General features: G+C 41.5%; 1 protein-coding gene across 1 annotated transcript; it reads right to left on the bottom strand.

Moving 5' to 3' along the window:
* Window positions 1-5,371: 5,371 nt before the first annotated feature.
* On the bottom strand, window positions 5,372-8,254 carry ndufa10 (NADH:ubiquinone oxidoreductase subunit A10). The gene is made up of 10 exons (XM_085920393.1): window positions 8,087-8,254; window positions 7,578-7,746; window positions 7,241-7,456; window positions 7,080-7,166; window positions 6,882-7,003; window positions 6,403-6,470; window positions 6,213-6,267; window positions 6,052-6,137; window positions 5,639-5,747; window positions 5,372-5,560 (listed from the first exon to the last, which is right to left on the bottom strand). Exons 1-10 carry the CDS (start codon window positions 8,156-8,158, stop codon window positions 5,492-5,494), a joined length of 1,053 nt encoding a protein of 350 aa, XP_085776519.1. The 5' UTR covers window positions 8,159-8,254; the 3' UTR covers window positions 5,372-5,491.
* Between the last annotated feature and the right edge of the window lie 1,562 nt (window positions 8,255-9,816).

The raw sequence follows: 9,816 nt of genomic DNA, 5'->3' as shown, positions 1-9,816 counted from the left end.
GGCTGATAATTGCCTTTTTCTTTAAACACGGTTGTGGTTTGGCAATCTTGTCTGAACTCTATGTAAAAGATGCTACAGCTGGTTAGGTCCATTGACCCCTAATTCATTCCAAGTCATTGTACAGAATCAGGATGTGAAGAATCCACACTTGTGTGGTTTCCCAGAAATATTCCATTAGATATTCATGGGTTGGGGTTAGCCTAGACGGCCCAATTGTGGAGTTTGATAATGAATACATTTCCTGAGCGTTGACTTTGAAATGTGACTTTGAAAGATGTCGCATTGTACTTCAGTCCATAAAGGTCCAAACCATTGGAGACCACAGTGAAGGGGCCCAGAGAGGAGTCAACCTTGAATTGGGGATTGACGTATTAGCTTCAGGCTATCTCAGCAGGATGATCCCTTGTGTCCAGCAGGTTTGGTGAAGAAGTGTCGCAGTGGCTGCCGTGTCAGCGTCAGCTTGCGCGGCAGATGGTCTTGTTATCGGCGTAATGGCCGTTTTTCATGTGCTCCTTTGACTGGAATTCCTTCATTTAGCCTCCTGCGTGCTAAAGGCGACGCAACGCGCACTTCCATCTCCATCTGTGGTCATGAGGGATGCGATGCCTAATTCCTCGTAATGGTCTCCAGTAAATTGGCTGAAAATCGACTGCACCTCTGTAGGATGACGATTATGACCAGTAACAAGCGCACAGCTGGTACTCGTTAAAAACGACTCACATGTAGCCCGTCCGCAGTTATGCAAACACACGGCAAAGCAAAGAAAGAAGCACGAGGAGAATAAGATCCTCTCGGTGGTTTTGATGCCATCTGTTTTGACTCGAAGGGGGGCGGGCCGGCTCCCACTCAAGAACTCCGGAGAGAAGCGACGCTGTTTTTAGCTTTTAGACAACTCACAGGCAACACACACAAATACACAAGTCCTCCCCTCATGACACCTCTGAGTTAATGAGCTGCGGCGTGCAGGATGCACTTTCAAGCCACTTCCTGCAAGAGAAGAGAGAGCTAAAATAGCAGAGGAACCGACGTCAAGACAGGGCCCCATGCTCGGCAGGTGGAAGATCAAAATGAGAAGAAAAGCTTGCGACTTGTGACTGTACGCCTTACAACGACTTGTCTTTGCTTTACACGTGCTCGTCTGGAAATGCTGGCGCTGATGAAAAGATTTCGACGAATCAAACGACTCCCACGCGACGGCTCGTCTATCTTTCCGTTTGTCCAAATAAGGAAGCTTCTCCTGATTTTAGTGGTACAGGAAAGATTGTACAGTGTGATTGACTTCTGCTTTCAATAACCTTTTATTTTGGGGTCTAATTTATTGTTTTTCGAAACATGCCTCATTAGTTTCTGCTGGGCTCGTCAACTTTTTCTCACCGTGTCAGCCAGTCGGCTCCCGGCGTACTGTTATGAAATGTGGGAGAGAAAAACTTTTTTTTTTCATTTCCAAGTTCAAAAGGTAGCCTGAGGAAGACAATTAATAAGATTGGGTTGGAATCCAAGCTCGTCAAAGCCTGCTTATTTTATTCTATTTTATTTTTGGATGTCACTTTTCAATATACAGACAAAAAATAGTAGCAAGAGGTGTTTTAGCGAAGGCTAACACATACGTTGTCTTTTTTGTGATGCATTATCCACCGTGTTAAAGTTAAAATGTTAACTACATGAGTGTAGTTCATATTTGTAAGAAAAAGCTTCAAATGAAAATCACAAACAAAAATAGAGACTGGGGCCTCTCCATAAAGTCAAATCTAACCTTTCCACTATCTTTCTTTAACCTTTGTAGAAAATGCCATCTGGTCAAGAGGAGATGAAAAACGACTTCTTTTTAAACTTACAGAACAGACACCACTGGTTAAAATAAATTCCAGTGCACTTTTCCAAACCGACGTCATGGTGAGTATTACTGACGCAAGTCTGTGGTGTGACAGAACTATTACAGAGGATGGACTTCAGAAATATCTCCACTAGGGTTGGGAAGATTCATCGATATGCATCGGAAAATCGATATGACCTGTAAGATGCAGTTGCATCGTATCGTATCGCACTAGATCGCATTGTTTTAAAATTAAACTGTATCGCACCGTATCGCAGGAGATGGGAGAATCGTATCGCATCTTATCATTGGAAATTCCATGAATTCCATGAATTGTGAAGATTCCCATCCCTAATCTTCACGTAGTCAATAAACGTAAGTGGCCTGCTGCTATATAGTACCGCTGCAGAGGATTGTGGGTAACCGCTGCAAAGGATTATGGGTACCCGCTTTAGTTTTGTGAAGTTTGGCCAGGAGTAGCAAAGACTACCTTGGGTGAAAGGTTGGATCATATCGCTCAGAAAGGAAAGCTCCTTAGCAAAACTGAGAATCTAAGACAATTCCTTAACTTTGCTTTATTCATGTACTAGTTGGCCTGATACAATTTCATTTACGTTTACCATGCATGAAAGTGCTTTTGATAATGTTTAAGCCAGCAGAAATGGCTTTGGAGTGCAGTACACCCATCCAACTGGTTTTTATGACACAAACATCATCAGCCTGTGCTTACGTTAGCAGTTCTCAATAATAAAAGGTAACCATGACACGTCGTAGGTCGACAACTTTTACAGGCGAACTTAATTTGACCTTCTCTAAACTTTCAAATGCACACGTCCACCTCCTCAGTATTTCAGTACTTTGTGCAAAAGTTGCATGCTGTTCTCTAAAAAAGAAACTAAAGAGATTTCATGGCAGGAGTTTGATCCATAAATCCACCAATACATAGCGTAAAAGTGGATGTCCTTGACAAAGTATTTGTCAAGTGTATTGTTCAAGTCCTAGTTAAAGAATAGAAAAGCACTGAAACAGTCAACTATGAGCCTTGTACATTCAAATATTTGGGAAAGATTGAATTAAGTATCAGTAATTGTTTTTGTGCAATGCAGGTTTATTAAGAAATGTCACCCAAAATAATTTTTGGAAGTGTAGTCTTTTGTGTTCTTGTTAGCAGCTTTCCTTTTAATCATCCCTTTTCCTTCCAAACGTTTTTCTAATTAGATTTGAATTGACTGAGTAAATGGAGATATTGTTCCATTTGTAGCTACTGATATTGGAAAACACTAAGATTGCCTCTAAAGTTGTCTTTTGTTATTCATCTTGTTAACCGGTTGCTACAGCTTACTAACTTTTATTGAACAGCCACTTTTGATTGGGCTTTCGTGTCATTTATAGCTGCCGCATAGGTTCCCCCCTGGAATCAATTAGATCTGATTTAGTTGACGCTCCGCAGTATAGCCATTTAGATACCACCTTGTACTCATTGCCAAGCATACGCAAAAAATGCAGACTTACACTAAGCGCAGCTGTTAGGACGTAAATAACTCAATGATTAGTTGTCTTTGAGGGAATTTTCAAATTTGGTGTCTGTTATGGCCATCTGTTATCATTACACAGATTGGGGGGGTTGATGGTGAGGGGGGAGAAGATGCATATCTATCTTGTAACCATTTTATTTATATTTCTCACATGTTGTGCATGCCTATTTGCACATGGACTTTCTTTTGAATTTATTGTGTGAAATCTTACTCAGTCGGAATGTTTACATCAGCGCGTGGTTTAAAACCTTTAGCAAAGACTGATGGAGCTGGTTTTTCTGGGACGTGGCTTCACGGGTGCCTTCAGGATACAGCGGAGAACAACATTGCCATCTAGCGGTGGTAAAGTGAAATACGGCCCTATGCAGTGTGGTGAACACAAGCATCATCTGTTATCTTTGTCAGCATCAGCACCAGTCCGAAATAGTTCATGCGTTCACCTTTTCTAGTTTGTGACAACTCGGCCCATAAAGGTTGTGGCAGGAGCATTCGCGCCTCAGACTGATTAACGGAGCGCCGGCATTGCTAATCCGCCTTCAGATTAATCTCAGCACGGAGTAAAACACCGTGGGCGACAATTTGTAGCGTTAAATTACTTTTTAGACTTTTTTCCAATGGAAAAGTCAACTTTGGGCGAAAGGCCTTACCAGACTTTTAATAATGGCTGAGACGACTTGCTAAAAAAAAATCTTTAGCAGTTGTTAATCAATGTCACTATTGTTATTCAATTGTTTCTGTATTGTAGTGGATGCCCGATAGAAATAGTGGGGGGGGGGGGGGGGGGATGCAATGTGTGGTAAATCACAGTCGTGTCGCCCGACAAATTTCACCCGGGCACTTGACCCAGTATTGATCAGATAATAAAAAAAAATAGATAATAAAAAAAAAACGTTAGTTTTAAGTCTACATCGCATATACTACTTAATATTACAACTATTTACTCCTGTATTCATTCCACGTAAATATTGTGCACGTGGCTAATTAATACGGTAATTTATTCACGTGTAGAGACTTCAGATATTATTTCCGTGCCATTAGACGTCTCGAGAGCGTGAAGTAGGCATCTTAGCCGACAACTTGTTAAATGTATTATTGTGATTTTACTCCTAGATGGATACAAGAAAGTTACTCGCCCGTAGCAGGGATACAGCAGCGAGGAATGAGAGAGGTAAGTGAAGTCCTAGGCAACATAAGTTCGCTGACGTTATTCATTGTATCAAGACAATCATATGAATTTGCAATATGAGCTGTCGGGGAATTTCCTGTGAGTTTCAGTATGAAACATATGTTGGTTGTGCTCTGCTTAGAACCTCCGCATAAATGATGATTTTGAGTAAGCTTGTGTTAATTGACATTTACACCCTATGGATTGTGCAGTGGTTCTCAAATGGTCTATTTAGTCTATTAGTTTAAAGACCTAGTATTGATTTTTATGATAATTTCAGATGGCTTTCTGCTTTTTTTCCAAAGTGAAGATTCTTCCTGAAGTCTTCTAGCATGATAATGAGCCAAATTAAGTCCATTGTATTGACATTTGGCTAAATAGAACATAAGTGTATTCTAAATGCATAAATTATGCATATTATGACTTTCATTTTTCAATGACGTCATTATTTTAAATTGCACATTATATTTTAAATTGCGTGACATTATTTGACACATTAAGACAATGGTAAAACCAATGGTATTTGTCTTTCATAAGCGCACAGCAACGAAAGCGGCTGCCATATATAAAGTCTCGCCTCAGGCGCCACATTGAGTAGTGTCGGCTCTGCATACAATAGATGACAATCAATAGCTGTAGCTATAATTTTTTATGACCTCAACAAACATGTCAAAAAATCTCATCTATGATGTACAACCACAATAATATACATTGATTATTCTGAAAATGAGCATTATCATCTTTATAAAGGCAGATTGTTTTTTTTATATTTATATATATTGGATCTAATTAGATATTGAAGGTATCCCTAATGGAATGTCCAGTGTGTGTAAGTACCCTCCAACATCACATCAAGGGTGTGTATGAGAAATTTTATTCTTTTTAATACATACATAATAAGATGTACAAGTGGACACCATGTATCCCTCACGCTGCGAGTTGATTGGTCACTGGTGAGGACAGAAGTCGTTTTCTCCCTTACTTGAGCCAAATGTATTTATCTCCGGCGTCTGCGTTATAACCCTGAGCATATTTCTTTCCAGGAAGCTAAAAGAATAATACATCACAATTCAATGAGACTGTTAGTAGTCAAAACAACATAAGTAATAATTCTACAATTCATACCGATTTATAGGCGTAGTATTTTTCATCAAATTCGTGCGCCCCAACAGTGATCTCTGGCAGAAATTTGGGTATGTGGGTCAACGATGCCACTCTCTGTTTGTCTTCAACACTGAAAAGGGCAAACGTGCTTGAAATTGCAACGCCTCATTGTTTTCTTGAATACAGTGAACCCCTGTCAATTTGTGACAATTCTGTACAAGTTAGAAGATAAACTGGAAAAGACAGCTCTTTCCCTTCCTGTTACATCATAAAAATCCTGCTCCTTCCAAAGTGTCATCAGGTTGGGGTAGCGACCAAATGTTTGCCATCAGCTTTAACGCAATGGTAGATTCCATTGATATACGAATTTTGGCCCCGAGCCTCACAAATGAGAAGGGTTCACTGTATTTGCATTTCAACGACAGAGCTCTCACAGAATTCTCATGTGATGGTAGGTGACGTCATCCTGTTCTAGCCACGGGCCTTTTTCAAACTTCAGATATTCTATGTCTTCGGCCACCTGATGGGATAAAAAGCTGTTAGTTAAATGTACCATGGAAAAAAAAAAAAAAGTTTGTGACTTTGTAACTCTTACCCTCTCCACATCTTGGATTTGGGTTGCATCATAAGCAAGCAGCTCAGACTTTTCACTGAAAGCCAAAAATGTAATGCTTGTAGTAAGCCATTAATCCACAACTTAAGCAAAATCATGTTTATAAAATGCGATTTACAGCATCTTAGGGGGTTTTTTTCCCGACCATAGCGGAAAAACATGCATTACCCACCCGATTTCTGGCAGGAAGGACTTCTTGTAGCTGTCTTCAATGCTCTTCAGATACGGCAACGGCACATTCTGAAGATACGGCTTAGAGGTTACAAATAAAGCGAATCCATTTCACGGCAATAGATTTCAAAACATCAGAATAATTCATTGTTGTCTTGCCATCTTGACTAATTCATGACTCTCTTTGTGCATACTGCCACCTATAGTAAATGTATAGTCGATGCAGTCTACTTGAGCAAGTATGTTTTATAACAAACACACGAGACAGGCGGGGGCGTGTTTTCATCAGTGCTTAGTCTGTCTTTTTTAAATTTGTCGTCACTCAGCAATCGGCAGAAAATCTGACCCGGTCAGAGACAGACAGATGGAGTATTCTGGCAAAAATAACATGCATGGCAAAACACATCTGAATGATTCCCATGACTTTTGGGAGAATATTCAATTGACTGATGATTTAGCGCTTATGTTAGTAAATCTTACCTTGCCACTTAGTTTCAGCTTCTTGTGCACCTCCTCAGCGGGCACATCCACGTAGACGACTAGGTGCGGCGGCAAGAACTCGCAGATGCTGATTCCTTTGATTTCGTTGTAGTGCTGCACACCTGCGAGTGGAAATGCAGCATTGGCATGTGTACTATATATTTGAAAGTGGCATGTTTATGACAAAGCCACACTTACACTCTTTCCTGATGTAGCCCTGTTTAAACATGGCGTCCAAGAACACCATATCACTGAAGGGCGAACGCTCCAGGATCACACCTTGGCCTTTGACATACGAGATCATAATTTCAATGAGTGTGAAAGTACAAAAGCAAATTTGCGATGGGTGTTCATGGTACCCGTGGTGAGCAGGTGTTCGATGGCTTCCGAGTACTGCAGCAGGCGCATGTTATACATCCATAGCTGCAATCTGTAGCTGTTCCCGTCTGCAGCTTTCGGGTCTGCGTAGAACTTCTCCAGGCTGCACATCCCATTGAAGTCGATAGAGAGGGGCTCTTTCTCTTTCGACATTTTGTCCAAGTAGAAGGTGTCAGGTTCGGGTATGTAGAGCATCCCTGGGGAAAACACAAAATGCAAAGCCCTACAGTACGAAAGGTTTTCACAGCTCATCCTTGGTGACTGTCTGCAATTGACCATTATGGGATTGTACTAACTTCATGCACACAGACGACTTACCTAGTTTGTCGGCCAGTTTCTGTGCTAGTGCTCCTTTGCCTGACGCTAAATTGCCATCCACTGAAATAATCTTGCTGAACTGCTTTAAACGCGGTGTGGTCCTTTCGCCCAGTGCATACGCCCACCAGCCGTACTGCAGCTTCCTTGCCGCTGTCATGTGCACAGATGCCTTGGATGACAAAACATGATGCAAATGTTGACTTTAAAATTGGGAGAAAAGTTGACTTCGACAGGCCTTTAATAAAACGAGAAGTTTAACACACTATGCAAAGGGCCTTGCTTTATTATTGCTATTAGCTTCGTTGACAAAAATAGTCTGAGGACATAAGCAGCATTTAAATATGATATGTTGTGACTCGATCGCCAATTGAATATCATTGAACTTGTGGCATAGACGATTTAGGGACAGCGCTAGTGGCTAAATGGATAGCTAGTCTGCTAAATTTAGCATGTCCTTGTAGAATGGGGAGTACCAAAAGGACTAGCGTTCGTGCATTTTGTGCCCTTACCTTCTGAACATTTGCGGTTTTGACAGCGGTTGCCACCGATGGGAAGAGCAACCGGATCGCCCTCAGGGCCATGATCAACTGTCCTCCAAAACCCCTCTGATCTGACCTGGGAAAAAAAAACCACGGTTAACTCGTCGCTGAAGTTCTACGTCACACGACTGGGGCCTTACTCAATGTCGTCTCAGTCAATGTACGTAAGAAAGGTGGCTGATCGCTGCCTGATTAGTATTGCCCCGTTTAGAAGTTTATTTCACAATCTGTTTCTTCAAACATATTCATGAAATTTTTGAATTTAATTAATTATGTAGCATAGAAATGTAGCACTTTTTTTAATGATGGGCGCCCCTTCCTTTTTACCAACAGAGGCTAGTGTATATATATTATATTGAAGCGAGTCCAACCAGAAAGCTTCTGTAGAATTTCAAAAAACGAGAAAGGAAAATGCAACTTTATTTTGATTTCATAGAGCAGTATTGAGATTTTAAAAAAAGTTGTTTTTGTACAATTGATAGTTGTGTAAATGGTTGTGGTTGTGTAAACAAACTTTTTCCATCTGACTGTAATAATAATAGAAAAACTGTACAGTGGAGCATTCGGTTTTTGAACACAATCCGTTCCAGAAGGCTGTTCGAGAAGTGAATCGTTCGAATTCCGAATCATGTTTTCCCATTACAAATAATGGGGAAAAAAATTAATAAAACCGTCATTTTTTTCATTTGCGCATTTTTGTCCGATCGCGCATCTGCAGCGCACCGTCGAATGCGCAACCATAGCTCGTCGCCGACCGCGCAACTGCACCGCGCTGGTCGCATTATTGTGACAGAGCGGCCGCTGAAATTTAGAAATTATTTTTAAAGTCCTGACGTACTTTCCAAAATTTAAGTGGACCTCGGTGCGCAGGAAGTTTAATTTTAACCGATCGCGCAACTGTAGCGCACCGCTGAACGCGCAAACGGAGCGCGTCACCGACCGCGCAACTGTACCGCGCTGGTCGCATTATTGTGACAGCCGTCGCTGAAATTTTGAAAATATTTTTAAAGTCCTGATGTACTTTCCAAAATTTAAGTGGACCTCAGTGCGCAGGGAGCTCAATTTTGGCCGATCGCGCAACTGTAGGCACCGCCGAACGCGCAACGGAAGCGCGCCGCTGAGCGCGCCGCTGAGCGCGCAACTGCGCCGCGGTGGTCGCATGATTCTGACAGAGCCGTCGCTGGAATTTAAAAAATATTTTTATAGTCCTGACGTACTTTCCAAAATTTAAATGGACCTTAGTGCGCAGGGAGCTTAATTTTGTCCGATCGCGCAACTGCAGCGCACAGCCGAACGCGCAACCGGAGCGCGTCACCGACCGCGCAACTGTACCGCGCTGGTCGCATTATTGTGACAGAGCGGTCGCTAAAATTTAGAAAATATTTTTAAAGTCATGATGTACTTTCCAAAATTTAAGAGGACCTCAGTGCGCAGGGAACTTAATTTGGTCCGATCGCGCAACCGCCCGCAGCGCGCCGGCCGAGCGCTCACTGTCGCATTGCTTTAGGAGCGTCTTTGTGTTTTCGGATGACTTTACTGCTTCCACTAATATTTCACCCATCATTGCATTTTAAAATATTTTGTTTAGTTGACTAACTAACTAAGACTGATTCTACTTTGTCAAAGTTGAAAGAACCAAAATAATGTTTACTTTCAGACTATGACTACATTTGCCACGTCTAAATTATGGGAAAGCAAAT

Source organism: Syngnathus leptorhynchus, chromosome 9, assembly GCF_054491065.1.
Source record: "Syngnathus leptorhynchus isolate UIUO chromosome 9, UIUO_Slep, whole genome shotgun sequence".
Taxonomy (NCBI): Eukaryota; Metazoa; Chordata; class Actinopteri; order Syngnathiformes; family Syngnathidae; genus Syngnathus; species Syngnathus leptorhynchus.
Note: the sequence above shows the minus strand (reverse complement) of the source record. Positions and strands in the feature narration are given on the sequence as shown.

Bases quoted from the DNA above. Each gene is read 5' to 3' on its own strand.
- ndufa10 (XM_085920393.1), bottom strand. From the start codon at position 8,158: ATGGCCCTGAGGGCGATCCGGTTGCTCTTCCCATCGGTGGCAACCGCT. The intron at 7,167-7,240 runs GTACCATGAACA...CGTATGTCAAAG, and splicing joins CGAACACCTGCTCACCACGG to GCCAAGGTGTGATCCTGGAG. The intron at 6,268-6,402 runs GTGGGTAATGCA...TTTGGCTTTCAG, and splicing joins TCCTTCCTGCCAGAAATCGG to TGAAAAGTCTGAGCTGCTTG.